Source organism: Cibotium barometz, chromosome 32, assembly GCF_041138505.1.
Source record: "Cibotium barometz isolate CiBa-2024 chromosome 32, ASM4113850v1, whole genome shotgun sequence".
Taxonomy (NCBI): Eukaryota; Viridiplantae; Streptophyta; class Polypodiopsida; order Cyatheales; family Cibotiaceae; genus Cibotium; species Cibotium barometz.
Genome location: NC_141077.1, coordinates 36,328,704 through 36,355,488, shown reverse-complemented (window position 1 = coordinate 36,355,488; position 26,785 = coordinate 36,328,704). Strand labels below are relative to the sequence as shown.

Below are 26,785 nucleotides of genomic sequence, written 5' to 3'. Positions count from 1 at the left end.
AAAGGAAAGAGATGGAATTATCCTTACCTCACACACGACTTCTTTTGCTTGCCTCTTACTTGCCTTTTGAGCTCTTGTTATGAAAATTGGCACTCTAATACCATGAGAAGAATACAGAGGGAAGATTGAGGATGGTAATAGGGCATGCAGGGTGGCACATAATTATTTAATGCAAGGAGGTGAAGAGATTCTTTTGAAGATCTTTTAGGACAATTATATACATGTACTTGTTTTTCATTTAGGATAATTATATACATGTTCTTTTTTTTCATTTGATCAAGAACTTAATATGATCTCATGTTGATAATTGAGAGTCAATCTCAATTACATTGTGAGAGTCAATCTCATCACATTGTGTTTATTGCTAAAGTATTTTAAGTGCGATTATTTCTTCATTCTCATGACTCTCAATTGTTCCTTTGCAAACTTGTTTGAGTGAGATTAATTCTTCATTATCACTTTTTAGCATGGTTGACTTGCGATGTCATGCTTATCTCATTGAGCATCGAGTTTTTCTTAGAGTATGAGTTTGGATTTGTTCAGTTGCTTTGAGAGTCTCTAGGTGAGATTTTGGTCGATCCCCCTTCCTTGGGAACTCTTTCTAGAGTGTAAGGCTTTTGGTGGAGCTTTTTTGTGAGCCTTTTTGAGAGCTCTCTAGGTTTGTTGCTTTTTTCTTTATTGAGTGGCCCACTAGAGAAAGAAAGAGTTGTGAAAGATTACTTTGAGAGAATTTTTCTTATCTTTATGTCTATCTTTGTGTGAGGAAGATAGAGGTGTAACTTTTGGTGAGAATTTTTTGAGAGAGTGTGTGAGTGCACAAAGAGAGAGAGAGAGAGAGAGAGAGAGAGAGAGAGAGAGAGAGAGAGAGGGTTTGACGTGCATGTGAGGCACTTGTGAACACTTGATCAAAGGAAAACACCTTTAACTCATTTATGTATGGGTGCCTACTAGGTGACTACATAGTAGGAAGGTGGGTGTTTGCACTTTGTGGTCAAAGGAAAACATCTTTTTCTCATTTTTATGTGGGTGATTATTTGAAGCGAGCTAAATAGCAATAGGGAGGTGGGGGTAGTAAATGAGTTGCTCTATCTAATGAGCTAATTGGTGAACTGGTGTGGAGAAAATGGCACTGGCCATTTTTTTATGTCAATTTATATAGATTTTTTAATGCTACCCATCATGTGGTTACCTGTGTGCAATACTAGTTCTCTCTCTCTCTCTCTCTCTCTCTCTCTCTCTCTCTCTCTCTCTCTCTCTCTCTCTCTCTCTCTCTCTCTCTGTTTTGTCGATAATTAGGGATGGACATTAATTGGCAAATCACCATCTTAGAGAGGGTGTCTAGAAGATCCCAAGCTTCTACAATTATCTTTAGTGAGTTCCATAGAATTGTCAAAAATTTAGAGGAATATCAGGAGCATGTGATATTTGCAGATGTACATTGCACATATAAAATGGCTTACACCCCTACCTTACACCTTGAAATTTTATTAAGTGTTGGGTTTAAAAATGTATGAGGGGACTAGCATGTGTAAGAATGTGTATGAAGCTAGGTGTTGAGAAGCTAAGTGTTGTGCAAGAGAATCCAACTCAAGTCCTGGGCTACAGCACAATCTTACACTTATCACTTGGCTCACATCACTGCAATGTTGTAGACTATTTTGAATATGTAGACATTCTTTCCCATATCTAACAAACGTGTCTGCTAATAAACAAACGTGTCTGCTAACTTTTGGTTGTACCAAAACTTAGTGTCGATGGGGTTTACTAGAAGACGTTCTTTCCTATATCTATGTGGTGCTAACTTTTGGTTGTACCAAAAATTGTCCATGGGGTCTACTAGAAGACAAAACCACCCAACTTACCGTAGCTAGTGAGATAAGGGAGGGGGCTGGGGATTTATCTATAGTCGATCTTAGCTTGCATTGTAATGGAGGAGGTGAGGGAGGGTCAAGGGGAGAGATGTTGGTGTTACCATTGTGCGGAGGGAGGGGGTAGATCTCTGTTCTCACTGCTCCCCTCTCATGGCTAAGGCAAAGGAGGGCACAATGGAGGAGTCTAGGGAGAGCTGCAGGATTTCCCCTATAATGAGCCTTCGATGGGCTGAACAATAATGTAACCTTTACAATAAGGTTACGTTATAGTTATATTAATGAATGCCCGTATTAATCGGGCATTAATTAATGTGCCACTAATAAATAATAGAATGAATAGAGTAGAGAAAAACTTGATTAGGTAGCTCTGTGTCTCCCTCTGTTTCCCACCCTTTCAATCTGTAGCGCAGGCTCTCCTTCTCTGCGGGCGGATGCCCTCCCAAGTGCATGGGCACTGAGCGGAGGAGTCCGTCCCTGATTAGACTTCAGACCGTTTCAGTATCACCTGCAAAAGTAAGTCCAATGCTCAGCAATCACTTCAACATAGCTTCTCCTTCAACCTCTCAGCTAGCCCCCCCCCCCCCCCCCCAACCCCGTGGAACCCCATCCCTGAAAAATCGTGGAGTGGAGAGACTATCATGGAAGCAGTAATGGACGAAAACTCAAGACTGTTACAGGAATTAAAAGAAGCCAAAGCTCAACTCTTAAACATGAAGAACAAGGAACAGTACAAAGAGGCTCCCAGATCGTCAGCAAAAGAACCGGCAGTAGCAGAAATAGTCCCTCCGAAAGAGACAGCCAACTTCACCGACCGAGGTAATAACGCAACCATCACTGTTCATGTGAACCTACCAATAGAACAGGTAAGGAGCAAAGTAGAAGATTATACAGAAAGATGCTTGGTGGGCCTCCTCTTTGGGCCGAGACCATCTAAGGAAGCTATGAGAGCCTGGATAAGAGAAAGCTGGTCCCCTCTTGGAATAGAGGTGACTCTTACACAAGCCCTACCCAAAGGATACTACCTCTTTTTATTCAAAGAACCAAGCATGGCAATGAAGGTCATCAATTCGGGCCAATGGATGTTTAGACACATACCCTTCTGCTTCATGAGGTGGTCTAAGGACTTCAATCCAGACGGTCCCAAATCCTCAATGTATCCAGAGCTCCCTAATCTCCCCATCCACTTAAACCCCTGGATCAAAGCTATCTTAGCCCCCTTAGGTCAAATTCTAGGAACCAAAGCCTTTTCGGACTACAACCCAGTGTGGCACCCCCAAGTCCTAGTCGAGCTAGACCTTTCCCTCCCCCTCCCAGACAAGATAGAAATAGGATGTGGTGAGTTCTCTCATTCACAGACTATCCTCTATAAGCACCTTCCCAACTCATGCTTTCATTGAGGTAAACAGGGGCATCTCATCAGAAATTGTCCCATAAAAAACCCACAGATCATCCTCCCCCAAGTAGCTGAAAAAGACCCCCCCTTCAACCCTAGTCATGCCAACCCGATACTACTCGGTCCCCCGCAGTCTTTCGGAGCCATAAAAGATTCTGAATTCGTTCAAGTCAATAGAAGGAAACCAGCCACCAAGCCCAAGCCCCCCCACCCACTAGTCAAACCAAACAGATACTCTGTTCTTGCAGCTGTTCCACATCCAGGGGATGCGGAAGAAGAAAATGACACTATTGAAAATACCCCCATCAACAAGCTGAGGCTAGACAAGGAAATCGACAATCTGGATGCTGCTGACATGGACACAACAGTCACATCAGCCACTGAAAAGAACCCCATTCCACCAACCGGAAACCCCAATGACATGGAGATAAGCAAAGAACTCAAGAGAGGCAGAGCACACTTGGGCTCCACCCCTCAGTCAATCTCGAAAGGAGGACCCCACAAACCCCCAAATAAAAGATAATGAAAGCTGCAAGCTTCAACATCAAAGGCCTCTCAGACTCTAAGAAAGCACAGTTAGTAAAACAATGGATCAAAACAAAAGGACATCTGGACTTCATCTCCTTAGTGGAGATTAAGACGTCAGGAGAGGAAAACTGAACAGAAGGCTTCACACCATCTCCCCTGAACACTTTTGGGTACACTCACTACATCCTCATGGAGCCGGGGGCCTGGCAGTAGGCATCCATTATGATAGCATCCAGGATCTTAAAGACTTTCAAATAGACATCAACAACCAGTGGATAGTACTCCACATGAACAACTTCTCCTTTGTAGGTGTGTATGCCCACGGCCCTCAGAAACTGAGGACCAGGACCTGGAAATCCCTGCTTAGACTAAGAGCACCATTGCTGATAATGGGGGACTACAACATGGTAGAAACCCTCAAAGACAGATTCAAATCCAAAGGTTTAGCCCTGGCTGGATCAGAGAAACAAGCTTGGGAAAAGGTAAAACATAAGTTCAATTTGCAAGATCTGGGTCAAGAAGGAAGTTTTTCATGGCAGAACTACTCTTCAGGCGACCTTGTCAGAAAAGCCAGGTTAGACAGAGCATACGCAAGTGGTGAAATCTTTTCCAAATACAACAGATGCGAATGTGTTGTAGACATAACCACATGCATCTCAGACCATTACCCTGTCATACTACAATGGACAACCAGGATCATAGACACAAAGCTTGCTGGTTTCACACAGATCCAGCCCTTTTTAAACTGCCATTAGTTCAAGAAGAAGTCAAACTCATCTGGGAATCCTTCTTCAACAATAACCTCTCTCCGGCCAAAGCTTGGAACCTCGCCGTCAAGTCTACCCAAAACCTGCTCAGGCAGGTCAGAAAAGAGGTTTCAGCCCATAGATACAGCAGACTCAAAAAGCTCCAAATGCAACTGCAACATCAAGAGGCCTCTGGTAACCCAACCAATACCAACCAGATCAGAGCCAGGATCAAAAGAGAAGAAGAAATAGCTCTGCAACACACTAAGCTATTTACCAGGGAATGGTGGACAGGAAAAGCAGACAGACCAAGCCAAGAAATGTTTAAAACTCTCAAGGTCAAACAAAGGCAAGAGCATATCCCCCTGCTTTTAAATAAGGAGGGAACCCTGGCTTTGAACCAATCTGAGAACAAAAAGTTGATCACTGAGTACTACAGCAACATCTTCCAGGAAGAAGGTCCCCCCTCCCCAACCAAGGCAGCCGCAATGGAAGCAATCAAACAAGTCAGACCTATAACAGTCCCAACCAACATAGCTGCTTCCCTAGAGGAAGATATCACTCAGGAGGAACTCAAAGAGGTCATCTTTTCCCTCAAACCTAACAAGAGCCCAGGTGAGGATGGTCTCCCTGCCGAGTTTTTTCAATCCTTTTGTGAGGTGCTAATAGGCCCCATCCTCAAAGTATGGCATGAATCACTGAAATATGGAGCACTGCCAACACAAATCAATGAAGGTCTCATCAAGTTGATCCATAAAAAAGACCCCAAGGAGATCATGGGAAACTGGAGACCTCTCACTATGCTTAACAGTGTTTACAAAATTTTAGCCAAAGCGCTAGCCATTAGACTGAGTAAACACATGAAACACTGGATTTCAAGGGAACAAAAAGGATTCATCAAAGGTCGTTACATCCTGGACTCCATAATCGCCCTTTGGGAAGGTTTCGACTATGCAGAAAAATCCAGCCAGGATTTCCTCTTCATCAAGATCGACTTTGAGAAAGCATACGACAGAATCCAGTGGGACTACATCCTCCAATCCCTAATTCCAATCCCTAAGAGATATGGGTTTGGGACCCCAGTTCGCCCATATGGTGCTGACTCTTTTTGGGAATGCCAAAGCCAAAATTATTCTCAATGGAGAGCTGTCAGACCCTTTCCCTCTTGAAAAAAGTATTAGACAAGGATGCCCTCTAGCCCCCCTCCTCTATGCCATAGCTGCAGATGGGCTCAATTGGCTGATAAAGGACAAGATAATCAAAGGAGAACTAGTGGGCATCAAACTTCCTAACGGAGAGCAAATGTGCACACAGATGTTCGCGGATGACACCAATAGCCTCATAGCAAATGAAGAGGAGAATATCAAGGTACTCTGGAGCTGTCTCCAAACCTACTGTGAGGCCTCAGGATCCAAAGTCAATCACAATAAAACAGGTATCAAAACTCTCATTGTACCCCCCCCCCCCCTCGTGGCTCATGGAAACAGGATGTCATAGCATCTAAGATGGGAAAATTTTCAGGCTTCTTGGAATCCCCATGGGTTTCAGGGTGTCAATGAAGCAAAGATGGCAGTGGGTAATGGAAAAAATAGAAAGTAAGCTACTGAGATGGAAAAGGAAGCAACTTTCTCTAGCAGGTAGAATTATGGTCCTCAACCACTTTATCATCCCCTCTACGATCTACTTCCTCAGTTGCTGGAGGCCTCCTGATGCTGATCTCAATGAATTCACCAAGCTATGCAGAAACTACCTTTGGGGAGGTGACCCATGGAACAAAAGCAGACCTAAAGTTAAATGGGATATCTGCACGGTCCCCAAAGCCAAGGGAGGACTGGGGATTATAGACATTCGTCTGCTTGCTGACAGAATGGCTGCTAAATGGATAATCAGAGCTTTGGAGAATCCAACTGAAGACTGGGCTCAGCTCCTGGTCAAAGACCTCCCCAGATTTACAATCACCGGACACAATAAATGGCTAAATCTACCCATTACCACCATAGTAGCATCCAAACACCCCATTACCCCTAAAGGGAGTCATCTAGTTACTTCAATCTGGAAAGCCTGGTTCAGATCTAAAGGTTTATTGTCTATCAATCTCAATGACAAGAAATCAGAAGGATTAATAGCCGCCGACTCCTGCTGGTGGTCTATTCTCCCTCATCCTCTACTAGAACCAGAAGAAGAGAAAATAGCCCTTAATTTGCACAGAAAAGGACTTGCAACTTGGTCAGATATCTATAACCCCTACACCGATACTTGGCTCACAAGAGCAGAGCTGGTAGCCAAATACGACTGCAGAACCCCAGAGCTAGACCTAATACAAAGCAGAACATTCCAATGGAATACCCAGGAAATCTGGAGAATCAGCAGACCCCCCAACTTCAACATCCTGGCCCTTCGCTGGTTAAAGAATAAACCCCTCCTACCCATTCCTTTTCTCGAAAAGTCCCCCCCTATTCAGGTTACTCTGAACCGCAGATGGAACATAGCCTGGGACAGGAAAAGATGGTACAGCTGCCTCAAGGAGTTGTGGAGTCCACACATAGATCCTAAGAAATCTTGTCTCACATGGTTGATTGCATACAGAGCCATCTGGACTCAGAGCAAAGCAGCCAATTTCAACATTGCCACAGACCAATGTTCTAGATGTGGCCTTCCTGAGGATGATCTACACATTTTTATACACTGCAAACACATCTCAGATTCCTACAAAGAGTTACATGCAGTTATTCTTAGATGGGGGAAAGATGTAAACTGGAAGAATACAATTCTAGGAGAAAACATAGGATGCTCTACATCTCTGTGGAATGCAATAAGGTGCGAGTACCTATGGCATGCATGGCTTCAGAGGCTAGCTGCCACTTTTGATAACCCTGAAATCAAGGGCCCTCCTCTAGCTGTTTGCTTAACCACAACATGCATCAGATACTGGAACAACCAGACACAAGCCCTATTCAAGCTAGAGAAGAGGCTGTTGATTAAACTACAAAAGAGAAAATCAGATTACACATTGGAACTACTTGAAAAAACCAAAGGCAAGATCCTTCTAATCCTCTCAAAAGACAGAGCATTAATAGAAGCTATCAGAAGGATGCAGTAAACAAACCTATCTCTCCCCCCCACAGGAGAAGAGGAGATACATCAGACATGCAGGCATTAAGAATCAACCAAGAGAAGCTGAAAAAGCAGCTAGGGCAAAGTGACCTGCGGTTACAGAGAGGCACCGCTGGCCTGCCCACCAGGAAATCTGGAGAGACGCACTCAAACCGGCAGATCTTCTCAGGTCAGACCAAGACCGCAGGGCCGCAGATATGCCATAGCCATTGATTGCAGAGCCCCAAATCAAGAAGAGTCCTGTACCAGCCTCAGCTACCTCTTCTGTTGCACCTGCAAGGAAGGGAAAAGAATCAGAGCAGAGGATTCCTGAATTATCTCAACCGTTAACCGTGAGAGGAAGGCATCCTGGTGATCCAAGATGAAAGATCAAGGGCCCCATGAGGGCTCCTACAAATGGATCGTAGGCAACCAGCCAAAAGGGAGAGGAAACTTCATGCCCCCCCAGAGCTAGCCCCCTTCTTCTGCCAGAGGGCACTGCCATCTGGACTCATCATTAAGAAAGGAAAAGAAACATCACAGAAGGACTATCGCCCAGCGGCCCGTTGAGGGAGCCTGCAAAACAGATAAAAATACCAGCACCATCCTCCCCCCGACGAGTGGAGAAGCAGGGGCAGAGCCAGAACTTTCCGTGCTGGAAGAGACAAGGAGGAAGTGACGCCAACAGAAAGATGATGCTCCCCTGCAAGCCTCACCCGTCGACCGGAGTTGAGAGAAGGAGCCGGCGGCAAGGCAGACCAGAGAAAGAAGGGAGAGGAGATCGTTCCGCAAGTGGAAGGAGGAGAGGTGAGAGGCTTCTCATCACCAGCAAGGCCGTAGAATGAACAGGCTCCAGGTTGGAGGGCTCGCCATGCAAAGACGCCATCGCAAGGATTCAGATCATGCAGCCACTATTTTTCTCCCCTCACACGCGTTAGCACATGCTATCACATGTACGGTGCGTGCCACTTGGCCGACTGAATCACCAGCCAACACGTGGCCAATGTAACCTTGGATCCCTTTTCTATAATTCATCTGCCTTTTTTTTGAAAAAAAAAAAGAATGAATAGAGTAGATAACCCATCTATGTGTGTGTGTAAAGTTTGACTCATAAAGTAACTTGATTTGTAGCTTTATTTAGTGTGTTTATTTGACTCATCTATGTGACTCATAAAGTAACTTGATTTGTAGCTTTATTTAATGTGTATTTTAAAATTTCAGTATGGGAAAGTATTACGTGCAGTGATGTTATGTTGGGTCAAGCTTGATTTTTGATGCGCATTTTACCCGTTTTTGAACTTTTTTTTAACAGATAAAAATTGAAGTAAATGTCAAAAAAACAATGAAATCGATATTTTAGAAGCATTTTTCAAAGAAATTCCACTTTTTGAAGATCCACCAGAAATCAAGCATGTGCTGGATTACCAGACTTGAGACATTACTTATTCATTCTCAAACAGTTTTGAATAGTTTCTTTTCAAAAAAGAAAAACACCCTTCTTTATTTAAAAAATAAAAAAAATAAAAAACCTAAGAAACTATTCAAAATAATTAATAATACTGCTTCGTCTTCACAATGCCAGGCGAGTTACGGGGTGCTCTTACATTCCTTTAAAGAGCAATTACAAGAACATGTACGTGTTCAAGCCATGGACGCAGTGGTGTCATGCTGGGAGATTGAGAAGGCATTCATTAATCTAACAGGTGAAACGAAAAGCAACACACACAGACACAGAGACACACACACACACACACACACACACACACACACACACACACACAGACATACACTTACACAGACACAGACACACAGGTGAAACTATAAGCAACACACACACACACACACTTACACACACAGACACACACACACACACACACAGACATTTGAATGATTAAACCTTGCTTTCAGGAATCTCGCCAGGAGAAGGCAGTGGTGCAACCATGTCTGATGATGAAGAAGAGAAGATGGGTTGCCATGATATAGACTTTCTGGAGGGGATTGATAGTCTGGGGCTTGGGCCACTTATTCCCTCAGAGTCAGAGCGTTCACTCATGGAAAGAGTTCGATTAGAGCTTAAGTCGGAATTGAAGCAGGCAAGACTACACAGTCTGTCCCCCTTGATTTCACACCTTGCCATCCACCTCTCTTACCCCCATAACCATGTTCGTCTTCTGTTAATCTCTTTCTAGGGTTACAAGAACAGGATCGCAGATGTTAGAGAGGAGATTCTCAGGAAACGGCGAGCTGGCAAGCTACCCACTGAAACCACTGCCATTCTTAAGAAATGGTGGAATGCTCATTCCAAATGGCCTTATCCCACGGTATGTCACTTCATAATAACATCAAGGAGCTCTTGCAGGTCCATGTCTCCACACTTACACAGCCTAGATTGCTTAATCTTGCATTAATTCCTTAGGATTACCTTATAATCTAAATAATCTTGTGTTTAATCTAACCCAACTACCATGTAGGCACTGTTGGGTTCCACATATGATGTTCTACCATATAGTTAAACGTAGTAGATTATTCTCCATTGGTTTTTATCCACAAAAATATTTGATAACTACTTCATGCACATGACTTGCAAATATACTCATTAATAAATGCTCCATGCACGTGACTTGTCAACATACACATTAATAAATACTCCATGCACATGACTTGCAAATACAATAAGTACTCACTTGTGAATATACTCAATCATAAAATAAAATAAGAATTGTTCATGTAATTTCGACTCAAAGGAAGAGGATGACAGAGACTATTAGTGCAATGAATTTGTGAATTAAAGTAGAGGCCCAACTTAAGGCTTGCAATATGCACACACACATTCATGCTAACTTCAATATTCACTACCATATTTTGGTAAGCTGAAGTAATGTAATCTCCTAGACCATTCATCCTCCCCATTCTGGAATTTAATGTCACTTGGGAATATCACTATCATAATGAGTAAATGGTCCTTGCACTTTGATGGGGCCTATTCTAGATCAAAGAATAAAGGGTATGCTTGGGTATAGAGTTCTTACATGTCTCTTAGCTTCACTTTTGGAGCTTCAAATTCCTCTACAAGTTGTAACCAAGCATAATATCAAGCTCTTATCTTTGTTCTGGAGAAAGCCAAGAATTTAGAACTTAAAAAAATTAAATATATTTGGTGATCCACACCTAATCTACATACAAATAAAAGGGAAGTGGAAAGTAAGAAGCCCATCTTTTGGATCGGTTTATCAAGCTTTGGAGCTCACCACCCAACAGTTTGAGGTGGTGCACATCAGTTATAGTCCTCGTGGTAAAAATCATCAAAGTAGGATCATCAATCCATGATGACGATTCCAAACTTTGGACAATCCTTAAAGCTAGTGATCCTAGAGTTGGATAAGCAATTCATGAAGTAGAATTGTTTTGAGAGTTGAATCATTTCGATCCAAGAAGAAGCTTTTGGAATTTTTCAACTGTTGGTGCGTGAGTCTCAATAACTTTTTGTGCCTAATGCCATACCATGTAATGTTAGTACCCTAGTCATGCTCAATGTAGTTTTGTCATGTGTATAAGATACTCAATGGGGGTCCACAAGCTTTCGATATTGAGGACTTGTAGCTTGTGTATTCAGTGCATGAGTGATGTGGCATCTTACAAGTGCCTAGGAGATCAAAGGATAGAAGAGTGCCTAATGCTTATGTCAATAGCATTTAGGTGTGATACCTAAATGCTTTTAAAATAATGTTCTAGACATGCATATGATGTAAGCAAAGTTGTGAGCAGAGGGTCTTGGGCTTTTGGTTGTGAGGTTCACTAAAAATGTTTGTACTGCACCTTTTGTTTATATTAAGAACTTTTCTCCGTCACTACTCTCATGACTCAATTGGACTTGACTCTTATGCCTACCGCATGCCGCATAGGCTTGTTTCTCCAGCACAAGCAACTTTTGTGAAATATCAATTGTGTTTATGTGTATAAATGATGTGAACCTTTTTAGAATCAGGAACATTTTGGCCTTTTACAACCTGACTCTTGACCCTTATTCCTTAGGCTCATTTTGGCCCTTGGTGACTTGGCTTTTGAACTCTTATGCCACTGGTGCATCTTGGCCTCCGAAAACTTGACTTTTGAGTTGGTTGCATACCTAATGTCATTCTTTTTTTCTTTCATATTGTTATGCCTAGTTGATTTGCTTTAAGCAACGGTGTCTTTAGCATTGTTACTCGAGCTAAGGAATTTTTCATCATTTTAATAATTTTGGCTTCCACCCAAGTTAAGATAGAGGCTTTGATTGTCCTTGGGCCTTCTTGTGACGGGAGTATAGTCTTTCCACTATGCTCATTAGAGGGTTCAGCAGCAGGTAGAGAAGCTAGGATTTCACACAAAGTTAAAGAAGAGATTAGTTCTTGGATTTTCTTTCGAAGCTTGCATTCATTATTTATAAAGACTTGAGATTATTTGTATTAGAACCTTGGTCGTAACAATAAGATTAGGAGTAACAATTGATGTGAATCTTAAGCTTTAACATTCCTTTACAGTCATTATAAAGAAATGAGACTATTTGTATCAAAGCCTCAGTCAGATCAACAAGGGCAGGTTTCCCTAGTGTGATGCAAGTCTCATATAACATTAAGTTCTATCACGATCTTAAATTTAATGAAGAAAGTCTAGCTATGGTTTATTTATGTTTATTTACGAGGACTCTAGGCAAAGCCTTGCAGGTTTGACCTCTTCCTCATCATGATCATTACGCATTTCAGCTCCTTTGCTTTTATATTTTTGCACAGGCTTTAGCTTCCTGTTAGGCTCGTCTGTTCATCTCGACCTCCTGTTTCCTCTTTCTTCAGCCTTGTGAATGGCTTGAAGTTTCTCATAAGACAATAGCCCATAGTAGTTTCTAAGTTTACTCTCATTGAGGAATCCTTCCATTTGGTCTCCATCAAGGGTTTCTAGGTGGGCTGACCCTCTAGTCGTGAGTTCATAGATCTTGAAAGGAACCATCCCTCTCAACTTCAATTTCCTTTTATTTTCCTTAATGTTATAAAGTAGGACTACGTTCCCTTAATTGAATCTCTTGTTTTTTATATTGACATCGATCCACATTTTTCTTCTCTCTCTTTTTGGAATACATGCCCACTATACTGAGTGTAGCCTTGCTTAGTCAAGTTTCTCAAGCTCTACGAGTAATTCGAATAACTCATTGCCCATCCATTTCATTTTCTTTGCCACCCGCAAAGGTTGGGATCATAAATTCAACCACGAGTATAGCATCAAGTTCAAATACTATAGTTTAGTCCCAATTGAGCTTTCATAGGCAATTTTGTAAGCCCATAAAGTGGATGAGAGCTTTTGCCCAATCCTTCCTCGATGCTTTAATTGTATTTGTAAAGCACAATGCATAAGGAATTGTTCATGATTTTAGCCTGTCAGTTTGTGGATAGTATGGGAACAACTTATGGTGTACTACCATTGATTCTTCTAAGAGAAACTCCACCACATCACTTAAGAAATTGGTCCCTTGGTTGCTATAATTATCTCCAAATCACAGCCAAATCTAGTGATAATGTACTTCTAAATGAACTTGGCGGTCAATCCTACATTTGCTTTTACTATGGTCTTAAACTTAGCCCACTTGGTCACATATAGCCACAATGATGTATCGCACTTGCATGCTTTTAGCTAGGCTAATGGGTCCCCATTCTATAGCAAATGCTATCTTATGATGCTGGTTCTTTGGGTTAATGGATACTTGGTTGTATCTAGAAAATCCATAAGAAGTTTTAGTTTCCTTTTCATGCCACTCTTAAAAGCACATGTTCAGTGTATAGTAGTGTGTAATGATCTCTTACCGTTTGGCTGCATTTACTTTTTTCAAGTTAACACACACGTAGATCTTACCATTCTTCTTAGGCACAATCAAGTCTGGTGACACACCCAATCGGTGACACCCAATCTATGTGCTGAGTCTCACAAATAAAGCCCACATTAATAATTCTATGGACTTCATCTTTGATTACCTTGGTGTAGGTCTCATTGTATATGTACGGTCTTTGTTTTACTAACCTAGCACCATCCACTAAAGGAATTGTGTGCTAGTCAACTTTTGGAGGGACTCCTTTCAAATTTTCATAGCTCCAAGGGAACACATCTCTATTTCCACTAAAGGAATTGTGTGCTAGTAGACTTTTGGAGGGACTCCTTTCAAATTTGCATAGCTCCAAGGGAACACATCTCTGTATTACAAGCTGGTTTGACTATCTAAACCGATTTGGGTTCCTCCCAGGCAATGCTAAATTCACTTGTTTTGCATACATTCATAGAATACTCCTGGTTCCTCAAGTTTTTTCTTTTTTGGTGGTGGGACACACCCCTTTTGATTTTCCACTTTGTAGTTCTTGAATCGAGAAGGGATTTGTTTAGAGTCCTTTTTTAGGATCACGTTGGTTGTTGGGCTTGAAGGCTCAAAATCCTTCTTGACTCTCCCTTTCCCTTGTTTCATCACGTTGGTTGTTGGGCTTGAAGGCTCAAAATCCTTCTTGACTCTCCCTTTCCCTTGTTTCATCTTCTCCATCCAGATTTGAAAGTTTTTTTGTAGTCTATTGAAACCGTATCATAGGAGTAGTCATGGGCTAGCATTTCAGCTATCTCTTTGGATCTATTTTCATGACATTTATACTAGTCTTTTTATTAGATCCTTCTAGCTAGAGCAAACTCCTTGGTTACCTTCAAGTTTTTCACGTTCTTCCCCTCGAGGCTTGATGGGTCTCTAGCTCTGATTTTCACTGGTTTCTTAGCTCTCTTGAGTAGAGCTTCTCACTTTTTAAGGAATTCTTTGAGAAGGGCCTAGTGTTTTAGCGACACTTCTAATCTACTTTGTCTTCACTATCTTTACTACTATCAAAGAAGTTGCTTGGTGCAAGACTTGCTTCAAAGCCTCTGATTGGTACAATTTTTGGTTTATCAGAAGACTTTCCCCTATTTTTGGTTCCTCCTTCCTTGGAAAAACTATGTCTCTATTTTTGGAAGCAATGGGATCACAGTCCTGACTGGAATCATGTCCATACCGTTCTCATCACAAAACTACGTTCCCATAGGTGTAGGACATACATCCATCGTAGCTAGCAAGTCCATCCAGTTTTCCTTCTCTTCAGGGTCAAACGAAGCTATGGAAGCTTTATCTTTCGACTCGCATATTTTGCCTTTCTTTTAATTAAAGTGGTGCATATGTATTAAGTTCAAGCGAGCCATCATATCTAACCCCATGTCGATAGGTATTTTGTTGACTTCTTTGTACTTATGGTCCTTCAAGTTTACCTTACTGGATAAATGGTGTCATAACTCCAATCATGAATCATCAGCAGTGGCACATAAATGGTCTTCCAAGAATCACATCAGAATTGGTGAGCGTCGCAAAGTAAAAAAAACAACAAATTTATGCTTACAGGCTAGGCCACACACGATGTTACCTCTACATTCTTCAGGATTCCCATAGGGGTTCCTAAATTTTCATCCTAATAGCTTAAGGACTATTTCGGCTCTTCTAAGGGGCTTTCTTCCCCATCTTTACCACATGTCTTTGGTCACAATGCTCCCTCTCCTACTCCCTATTAAGGATTCAATATGGTGTTCACTCCTCCCAATTTGATTGGAATGATAGCATTTATATCATCTCTTTTGTAGGACTTCCCAACCACACTAAGTAGTACATCACACAGATTATCCTTTTGACTAGTACATCACCAGTTACATCATCTCCCTTTGTAATACTTCCCAACCACACTAACTGTTACATCCTTGAATGTCCATCATGAGTTATCCTTTTCACCTTGGTCTATCTCCTCTGGGTTTAAGCTTCTCTTTAATCCATTGATGGTCTTCATCCTAAGTTTTTGGCTAGCATGCCAAGTATTCGACATGATTATAGTGATTACTCTCAAGGATCTTGTTTCTCCTTTCAATGCAGCCTTGGAAATAGGACATTTGGGACTATCATTGACTCCTCTTCCATACCCATGTAGGATGGTGTCATCTCATACTCTTATATGAGGTCTTTGAACCATTGCTTGGGCCTTTGTAGGGTGGTGTCCTACTTTTATATTTTTAAAATAAAAACAAACACTTATGATAATCCCTTAGCAGTTTCATTTATGAGGCTAGATAATAGCTACATATGGTTTCACCAAAGTGATAGTGTGTCGAGACTAAGGTCATAACCTGAGGCATGCTTTTTGCTCCATCTTAGTTTAGATCGAATTTGGACCAACCTTAATATTACCCTTGTCTTAATAAATAGAAAAGTTGACCAGTCTCATAAATATCTTTCCTAATGCTTGATTGCCCGGAGATGTTTCCTCTCCTAGTTCCCCTCGTGTAATTCTCTCTTATGGGCTCTAATGGCATTATTATAATAGGGGTTCTCTATGGGAAAATGCAAATCGGGTCCCACTGGCCCTTCTATTCTAGTTGGGTCCACTGCACAACACTAACTCCTTGTGTTATTTAAACTCGAGATTTACTCTCTCAGGTTAGGTTAAGTTTGTAATTTCCTTTCTCGGGTTAGGATAATCTTGTAATTTCTTAGGAAGGGGTTCTTCCAGTCCTATGAATTTGTACTTAACTTCCACAACTTTCTTGGCCATTTCAAGAAGCTCATCCTTCCAATCCATTATGATCAATCCAACTTCACTTTCTTCACCTTATTTTTCACATTAAGAGTGATTTGAATTAGCATTTAGGGATAATGGTATTTTGACACAGCTTGGATCATCAATTGGGTTTAACCACATGGATGTTTGTTCCTTTCTATGAGGTTGTGAAGCTCTTCCAACTTTCTCTCGGAGTTCTGGGGTTCTCAAGACCAGTCTAATCAAGATTTTCTAATCCCTTCTCTTCATTCAAGGTTATTTAGCTCTTGGATGGTCTTTTGGGTCCTTTTTCCTTGTCTCATTTACACTAGGACTTTTTGAGTTCCTTGGTTGATTGGATACTTTTGTTGTCTCAACAAGGGAGGGAAATGTAGCTTTTCCCTTACTACTATGATCCTTGCCTCGTTTCTTGTTTTTAATGCTCTTGGAAGTTTCTATGCTTGGATCATAGCCTGATCCTACTTTTGTTGGGCATGTGCCCTAGTCATAATCTTTTATGTGTTGTTGCTAGTACTTCTTGTTTTTCTTCTAAAGAAGATTGGCATATGACACTGACTATCCCAAAACTTGCTAGAGGTGGTTTTGGTGTGATGGTAGAATGGATTTGGAAATGTGGATAGTCTCACTAATGTATGCCACACCTAATAGACCATCTATCCAAAGGTAGCGGATTTGTACCTCTTTCAAGATTTGCCTTCATGGGGCATTCTACCAATCTATGGGGCCCTTGACATCTAAAACAAGAAAGAGGGGCTCTCCTTCGTGCCATTAATGTCTCATGGCCTATAAGTTCTTGATGTTATTTGTATTAAGGTAGTTAATTTTTACATATCACACATCATTGGTCTTGGTTGTCTCAAATTGTATTCACTTCTTTATGGGCTTCCCAAGATTGAGTTTGGATAGTCAACTTAGAATTTTGGCATGCTAGGAGGTTCCTCTCTGGAATGTGTTCTATATCAACTTGCCTCATGAGCATGGTCCCTAGCAGTGTTAGTGGCTATCATAAACATCGAAGAAGGTACATCCAATGTTCTATTTGGGTTTCTTGCCCAAAGAGAGTTCATTGTTGCTACATGAGTAGCATTTGAGATAGTTGTAGGTGGGGCTGGTAAAGTTAATCGCTAAGGACTTGCAGCAATAATGTAGGAACTCCTATCATTCTTGCCATTCATTGTGCATGGCAGTTAGATCATTCATGATTTCCATACCTCCTATAATACCCGCACCCACCACTGGTTCCCTCTTGCTCTAAGATTGGGCAATTATAAATCATGTGGTTGCTTCAAAAAAACTACACACCAAGTCATTTCCCATCTTGGAGCCAAATGTGAATGGCCTATCTCCCTAGGAGAGGATTTCCACACTTCTTCTAGCCCTTTGATTCACTGCCTTAGCAATGTCTTCTGTGCTCTTAGGCTTTTTCACTTTTCTAGTGTCCTAGCTTTTGAAACTAGGTTCTATTTTAACCAATGAGTATGGTCTTCTGCTTTTCATTGGAACGGATGCCTATAAAGTTGTCATCAAAGTCTATCACATCTAGGCAACACTCAACTAACATCCTGTGCCTTCTAGTTTACAATGCATTATGTCATTATTTGCTTCTCAAACCCTCTAAAGATTAGCTTGGTTTGGCCTGGTTTTTCCTCAATAGGGCATATTCTATTGACATTCTTAAGGTGGTTGGATACAGTCCCTCTCTGACATGTGTTTAAGATGCTTGAATTGATATAATTGTGTAACAGAGCTATACTTGACACTAGTCTTCACCTCGAGAGAAGCCTATGGTAAATGGTAGCCCGAGATCCTCCATGGTCCCTTTTTGTGAATCTTCCAATATTTGAAACCACAACAAAGCATTACCTACTATGGTCAATCCGAAGTCATCAATCTTAGTTGAGGGATCGGTTACTCTCTCAATCATGCAAATTTATCTAAATGCAATGAGGTGGTTGTAGGGATCCCTTGATCCTTTGAATTTTGACACTAGTTTGGATATATATGAGACTCTAATCCTCAGATGGCCATGATCGTATTTGTCTCTCATTCCTCTAGGCAGTCTGACCTCTCATTTTGTTAGGAATGTGAGCTTGTGATGTAGGTTCTACAGGCTCGACTGTTAGTTTTGAAGCCATTAGGGCTTCGTATCTTGGTTTCAGCTCTAGGATGTACTAGTGCATAGATGATGGTCTCGCATACCCATAGGCTAGTACTCTAACTAATGCTTTTGATAAAGGTTCTAGAAGCACATGGCCGTATGTGTCATTGGGTATCCCACTACAATTCCTTCAATTTCCCATGCTCCTTAGGCTAGTACTTTGGGTTCTAAAGAAGTGGCTACCCTTGCTCTCTTGAGAGCTACTACCTTTTTTTTTCCTGAGAAATAGATCCTTCTATTAGTTAATAAAAAAAGCCATGATGTGCTAAATACAACCACAAAGGGCTAGATACAACCTCGCCTCATGTATATGGTGGGGATCAAATAATCAAAAGGGGTGGAGAAGATGTACTTCCCCTCTGGCTGGCCCCTCTATGAGGAGAAGGCTATCTCATACAAGGGGGAGGGGGGAATAACCACAAGGATGGTCTACAATGCCAAGTGGGATCACCTCCTCTATCCATGAGAAAAGGGCCAGGCCGCCAGAGCCTTAAGAAAGCTTCTCACCGCTTCCCGCACGATCAGAGCCACCTTGTGACTTCCCCCATTGATCACAAAGGGTATGAATGATGTTGAGCCAAATTCTCCTGATGGACTCCATAGGCGAAGTGTGGGTATCCTCAATGGATTTGTTGCATCTAGCTCACCATATGTTCAAGGCTACACAATGCGACTGCAAATCTCCCATCTCTGACATGAGCCCGGTCTCCCAGTGGTCTATAGATGGGGCTGTGAGACTGGTGGAGGTAAGAAACCTAAAGGGAAATTCCCCCTCCATCCTCCCCATAATCCTTGACAGCCTCACCATCTATGGTGCCCAAGAGATAGTTCCCCAAGTAATGATCTGAGTTGAGGCCCTATCCATCATGAAGATGTGGAGAATCCACTGCCAAACCTGATGAACCTTCGAGCAATCCCAAAGATAATGTCACTCTAAGACTCCTAAGGGTAACACCATATTGGGGAATATGGGAATTTCCCATAAGTTTAGGACACGTGGTCAAAACTTTGGATTTGCCATAACTTGAACACCATTACTCCAAATTGTACGCTTTAAAGCTTAATAGATCCCTCATTTCAAGCGCTTTCCAACACAATGATAGGTCACATGATAGGGTTTTAAGAAACTTATAGACATGTTAATCGGGTCCCACCTTTTTAGTATTACAAAAATGGGACTTGGGAGATTCCCAAACTCATGAATATGGTGTTGGGTGGCCGCACCTCATGCAAGTTGTTGGTCGACCTCCAATGACCAACCACATTGAGCTCCTGTGTGCCATTAGCCAGAGAGAGAGCGTGATCTTTCAAGGTCAAAATCTATCCCAGAGCCTCTTCCAAAATTCTAAGAGGAAGCGTTGTGAGAGGCCCTATGACTGCCAATGTAATGCTGCTACTAGGGTGCCATCAATCTCTAGCATCTGAATCTTGTGGCCTAGCCATGTTGTATACGTAAAGAAGGGGGAATCTAGAGTCTCCTCCCATTTCAACAAGATCATGCCAAGTCCACTCACCTAGGTCCCACTAGAGGTGCATGAGAGGTTGACTCTCCCATATCCCATAGCCGCCAAAATCTTTCCCTGGCCACCTTCACTGATGGTGGGTCTTTATGCCACTCTCATGCCTGAAATTTGATCACCCTCACCCTCTATAAGGTATAGCCCCTCTGAAATCCTTTAAGGGGGGCTCAAATCTCTCTAATCTACCACCATGGGATCCAATAGAAAAAGTGAGCAAGCCACTCCCCTCATTCACTCTGTGGACTGCCACAAGAATATCATGCTTGGTAAATGCGCCTAGCCACACCAGGGGTGTTGGTTCTGGGATAGGAGTCATCCACCCTGAGGGAATAGCAGAGTTGATGTCGATGCTAAGCCTATCTCTACCCCGGATCCCTATCAAGCCTCTCTCCTACACCTCTGAGGCTAACTGCTTGTGTGCAATCTAATCTCCAAGGGGCCTAGCAGGCCCTACGCTCAACGTGCCCCATGGTACATGAGGTCAGGCCCCCAACATGTGGCACTGGGTAAAAAGGTCAGGGGGTTCCAGACCAATGGCTACCAAAGCCACTCCTCTGAGGCTATGAGAGCAATGTGCCTAAGGGTCGATCCCAAGCTCGAAGTAAACTAGCTGCAAATATGCCTCAAAAGAAGCTAAGCTAAAATCACGGGCCTGCATCTCTATGAAGATCCATCTGGTACTTTATGGCCAAGGGCCCCCTAGACTCAGGGTGCAGGGGCTGAAATCTCGGCCAAGAGAAAGTCCTTCCAAGGATCACCAACCGGGAAGGAGTCCTCTAACAATTAGATTGCCCAGTAGGGCACGGCTCTGAACAGCAAGGTCACTGATGCCTATCCCACCTCTATGTCGTTGTTGGTGGCTAAATGATCACTCTCCATGCCACTTTTGGCCCTGGCAGGCCTCCCATCACTACTGGCCCATAACAGATTCTGGATCAACTGATGTACCTGGCCAATACATGCTCGAGAGGAGAAGTCTCTGGGATGACATGGCTCATGTGATCATAATCTCATTGAAGGGAGGCTGCTCAAAGGCCACCTTCCATGAGATCCGAGTGGCAAAGAAAGAAAGAAATTGGGAGCCTGTCTGCCCCTGGGCATTTGCCCCTAGGAAGAGTAGTCGATGCCTCCGCCAACACCTCTGCACTGAAGGGAGTCAATGCCTCCACTAGCCGCTCTACACTACTACTGAAGGGATTCAATGCCTCTGCCAGCTCCTCTACACTGAAGGTAGTCAAAAAGAAGGACTGAAGAGCGAGGGGAACCACCTCTCTTGTGTGCACTAGACCCTCTCGTGTCGTGCATCCATTACCTGTGGGGATAATGAGGCACTCGTGTGAGAGAGAAGAAAAAATCAGTGGCAATGGCTCTCACATGCAAGAGGTCAGAAATAATGTCTCTATCATGTCCATACAACCTGCGAATACCATCTCTCCTCCTGTGGTCCTCCTGTGGAAACCTGCTATCTCAAAGAACTCTCTCGTAACTCTATTGCCATCCTGGGTCGAAAAGGAAGTTGTGGCATGGTATCTATACTCCACCCTCCTCTCCTCAATGGATTTGATCTCTGTGTAAGCAAAAGGCAAGCTGGCTCTCAATCCAATGGCTATTGGGGGGGAGCTCTCCTAAATCCACTGAAGAGAAGCTAGACCCCTCCTTATACTCCTCTCCTGCTCACATAATCCCTCCAATTTGTTCTGAGCTGCCTTCTGTAAAAAAATGATCTCACCAAGGCTCGCATATCCAAGGTGCATGCAGTAGCAAAGCCTAAAATAAAATCTAATCCTGCCCAAATCTGCTCTATCTTATTGCATATCTTGGGGTCGTGGATCAAGGCTGTCCAGAATCCTAGAGCTCACATGCTTGTCTTTCCTCCAGGGGTCCTCACGTGCAATATGACGCTCAGCTTTGCAACTCAAGCGTGTGCCAACAACCGTCTGCCACTCTCCGATATAGCAAGGTCATCAATAGTCAGATCCTAGTGCTCTGCTGGCCTGACAGGCTCCTTCTCTCTCTGCTTCTTGGTGAGGATCTAAACGGTGATCGAGGGGGGACCACTAAAGGTGGTTTCCTAGACTCATGCTAAGGGCAAGCTTTAGTTAGGTGGCCCATTTTCCTATAAATGAAACACTGGCCCAGGAGACCTGAGTACTCCACTCACTGAATGATGGAGTTGCCCCGAAGGCATGGGATAGATATGACATAAGGCACTGTCTCTAGTGAGGCAATATGCAAGGGAATGGAATCACAACTGCCCGTATGTGAGAGACGAGACAACAGTGGGGGGATTCCATCATTCTCCCTATGGCTCCACCAATCACCAAAGAAGAGCAAGGTATTCCTTCCTAAGGCCTTGAAAGTAGAGTGACACTAGGAATCCTGACATGCCAGCCCCAGAGGTTCGGACATGGGATCAAAGTCATGATGTCCACCGTGCAAAGAAGGCCTGGGTCGTACGCAGTGCAACAAAGCTCGATTTCATGACTCGATATGACACCATTGGCGCAAGTCAAACTCCACCTAATAGTAGCCATGCCCTAGAGGATTAATGTCTATGATCTTTGCAGGCCCACCAATGAGGCTCACTTGCAAAAGATCTCTGAGTTGTCCGCATACCAACAATCTTGCATACTAGAGTGGAGGCCTCTAATGATACAAGAGTCATAGCGAGGAGCTGAAGGTCCATTTCAAAAAATGATAAGCAAGTAATGCAGCCTCGATTGGGGTTGACAAAGCGGTTGCCGATAGAGTCCTCCTTAGGGTGAAGACCAGAAAAAGTCGAGACTTGCCTTGATACAAGAAATCCTTGGAGAACTGAGAAAATTGCATGTTGAAACTGACGAAGGAGGTGAAGGAAACTGAAGAGAGTGTACCAAGAAGGAAGGGGGAGACATGGAAGCAGGGGAGGCGGGGCGAGAGAAGAAATCCTTGGAGAACTGAGAAAATTGCATGTTGAAACCGACGGAGGAGGTGAAGGAAACTGAAGAGAGTGTACCAAGAAGGAAGGGGGAGACATGGAAGGAGGGGAGGCAGGGCGAGAGAAGAAACAAATAAGGGGGGTGCAGGCTAAGAAAGGGGAAGGGGGAGGGGCTAGGGCAAACTAGCAAAGCAAGAGGGAGGGGGGGCACTTGCGGTGAGGGAAGGGGGGAAGGGGGCGCTAGAAGAAAGGGGAGGCAGGGAAATCGGTGCAGAAAGGGGGGGTGTTGGCACTAGAGGGGGGGCATGCACAAGGGGGGAGAGATGTAAAACATGGCAAGCAGGGGCTGGGAGGGGGGAAACAATGGGAGGCGAAGCTAAAGGAGACGGCATAGGCAAAGGCAAGGATGGGGGGGGGGAAGAATCGCATAGAGGGGAGGAGAGACCGGGTCGTGCTTCGACTCCTGGATGGTGGATGAAGCACTACCAAGAGGTACTACCTCTCTTTGGTCATTGTTGTGGGGGGTGTCTGGAATTTTTTATAAGAGCATATTAAATGGTATGCTAGATAGGAAAAATAAATCATACTTTAGAGTTGTTAAAATTTAAGATTCAGCAAGAGTGGGTTATGTGGTATGATTGTGAATATGAGAGTGATTAATTGGTTGGTTTATGTGAGATTACGAGAAGTTAGGTGAGTGCATTTGGTTAGAATTTCCTTAATTGGGTGAGATTAAGGATGAGCATACGATTGTGAATATGAGAGTGATTAATTGTTTGGTTTCTGTGAGATTATGAGAATCTAGGTGAGTGCTTTTGGTTAGAATTTCCTAAAGTGGTTGCGATTAAGGATGAGTGATGTAAGAAATGATGCATTTTTTATGTGAGATTATGAGGAGCTAGGTGAGTGCATTTGGTTAAAATGTCTTATAGTGGGTGAGATTGAGGATGAGTAATGTAGGCAATGATGCATGGGTATGATAAGTATGAAAAGGAAGCATTTGGATCTTTTTGAACTTGGAATAGATTATGGCTTCGTATTTAACTCTTATTTGGATCTTTTTGAACAAGAAATAGATTATGGCTTTGTGTTCAGCTCTTATTTTTTTCTCAAAAAAATTAACTCTTATTTTTATGTTTGTGTGTGCTTATTTTTCTTTCAAATCTCTATTTTATCACCCCTATTGTCATGCATCTCATCCATCCATATTGAGGCTTTTCTTGCTTGCACACACCATGTTTTCTAGGATTGTGGGAAAATAGGGTTAGATACCTAACACCATATGAAATAAAAATTATATTTTTGAGTGTAGGAAAGTTGGGTTGATATTTGTTAAATACACATGAACATGATTTATAGATTCTAAGGTATATGTGGGGTATTCCCTTAAGCATGATTTTGTCTTATCATTGTTAGTTTTTATTAGTTTCATGGCATAAAGATACATGAAAATTTAAGAGTGGTCAAGGAAATGTCATAAGTTAAGCATGAAATTACAAACCTAATATCTCTAAGCAAAAGATTTAAATGTAAATCTATACTATTCATAACATACCAAAGAAATGGTGGGAGAAGTTTCTCAACATAGTGGAGTCATTTGTGTAGCTTGTAATAACAAGTCATGCCATCATGTAGTAACATAAAAGCACAAGGAAGTGTTACCTTTTTGTCTTTGATAGTAGTTGTTTTTGTACCATGAACCCAGTATCTTAGAAAATATTTATAAGAATGAGAGAGAGAGAGAGAGAGAGAGAGAGAGAGAGAGAGCATTGTCTTACAAATGTTTTTGCACACATCATATACATATTTGATGGTTTTTGGCTCCATATGTAGTTAAGTAAAACTAATTGACATCAAATATTGATAGTTTACTTTTTGATATTCTCAATAACTATATTTTATTTTCCAGGAAGATGAGAAAGCACGCTTGGTACAAGAAACAGGTCTAGAGCTTAAGCAAATCAATAATTGGTTTATCAATCAAAGGAAGCGCAACTGGCATAGCCATGCCCCAACCTCATCAACAAATTTACCAAAAAGTAAGCCTTATTATTTTTATTTTTCACTTTTTGCAAATTTTAAACATAGTGTATATGTTGAAGCATTTTAAAACACATTGTTTTTCCTTAAGTTATTACAAGAAATGGATATCTTTTATTTTCAATCTTTTTTGTACTTTTTCTAATCCAGATGATACATCCACAAGTGCAAGTGTTGGACAAGCATCAAACATCTCGCTAAGTTTGAGTTGTGAAGTAGATAAGCTACCAGGCAATGTGCAAGATACAAATTTTCATACTATAGGTAGTTTGGGAGAGACTTTATAAAGTGAAATGAAAGTTAGAAGGCTTCTAGTAAGACATACTCAAAAATATTTTGTGAAAGACATATTTGTTATTACATTCGTCATGCATGTAAGTATTTTTCACACAACAATTTTTTCATTTTAACATTATTATTAAATTGTATATATGTGTATTCATTATGTGTGCTACAAAGTTTAAATGGTAAATTTATCTAGAAAGATGCTTTACTAGATGGGAAAAAAAATCATTCAAGAAAACACTTTCAAAGTATGGTGTTATATAAAGAACTTTTTTTCTAACTTTTTCATATGTCCATATTATAACTTGCTCAACAAATAACATCTTCCTAGAAGGTTACTTCAAGATAGTAACGTAATAAGGTGTCTTAATTTTAACATCACTTCTATTTTTGCAAATCTCAATTGATATTAACCATCTCAATCATGGTAGCAAGAGGGTAGTAATACCTTAAACAAGGTATTTATCAACAAAAAATGGCCATTTGAGAATCTAGGGAGATTTGTTGACCTCAATCAAGGTCTTAATATGATTACCTTGATTAAGGACATGTTTCTTCCCCTACATTCCTCATCATGATATTTTTTTCACTAGTATGGCATGTCACATGAGCTCATTTGAGGTACACAAGTATGCATAGGTGTGATGGTGATGCAATAGGTGTGATACTACACATAGGTGTGTGCATCTTTTTGTCACATTACATACATTAAGATTGTGGTCTATGCATGGAATCTCCAAACAAGGAAACATGTTAAAAGTCCTCTTGTTCTCAACTTGCACTCACTCACTCTCCCCTTGCACTTGTACATCCACCACCACCACCACCACCACCACCAATCAACAACTTCCAAAATAAATAAACTATAACCTCTTTCTAGAATCCAAATATCAAATACTAATTTTGCCCCATGGTTGTGAAATGTGTGTGTGTGTGTGTGTGTGTGTGTGTGTGTGCGTGTGTGTGTGTGTGTGTGTGTGAAGTTAAAGAGAAGAAAAAAGGAAAATGATCCAAGTATAACCTCGAGGAGGTCACTTTATAAAAACCCATATGGCACATGCATTTAAGCATGTATTTAACACTAGTTCTGTAATTGGACACTAAAGTGTCCTGAGGACACTAAAGTATTAAAAAATACCCCTAATTTTTATTTTTTATGTTTCAAGCATGTATTAAAAATACCCCTATCTTTAATTTTTTATGTTTCTTAACACAATTTTTTGCCCCCTTTTATTAGTATACATGTTTGGATTTTAAATTAAAAAACGCCCCTCTATAAATTTACATAAATAATTCACATTAGATAACTATTTATTTGATCCCCTCTTATATGCCCCCTTTGTGCACAAAGGTGCTACGTCCCCCTCTATGCACAAGGTGTTATGCCCTCCTCTATGCACAAAGGTCCTTTGCCCTTGTCTGTCCACAAAGCTACTATGTTTCACATCTATATAAAAAAGTGACACTCCAAAAATATAACAACTTATGCCTTATATTAAAGGTGTCTTTCTCATAGTTAATAAGTTTTGATATATTAACCCTTGAAATAAAACACCCTAAGTGTTACATCCTTAGATCTAGCCACACGAAGTAAGATTAGTAGGGTG

The 26,785-nt window shown here is 41.8% G+C and overlaps 1 protein-coding gene across 1 annotated transcript in view; it reads left to right on the top strand.

Moving 5' to 3' along the window:
- LOC147620143 (homeobox protein knotted-1-like 7) overlaps positions 1-25,185 on the top strand; it is a 47,878-nt gene extending 22,693 nt beyond the window's left edge. Inside the window, exons 3-7 of the mRNA XM_086772592.1 lie at positions 9,214-9,334; positions 9,540-9,724; positions 9,821-9,952; positions 24,763-24,892; positions 25,044-25,185. Coding sequence (XP_086628718.1) covers positions 9,214-9,334; positions 9,540-9,724; positions 9,821-9,952; positions 24,763-24,892; positions 25,044-25,180 — 705 coding nt within the window. The 3' untranslated portion in view covers positions 25,181-25,185. The remainder of the gene's footprint in view (positions 1-9,213; positions 9,335-9,539; positions 9,725-9,820; positions 9,953-24,762; positions 24,893-25,043) is intronic.
- The last annotated feature ends 1,600 nt before the right edge of the window (positions 25,186-26,785 follow it).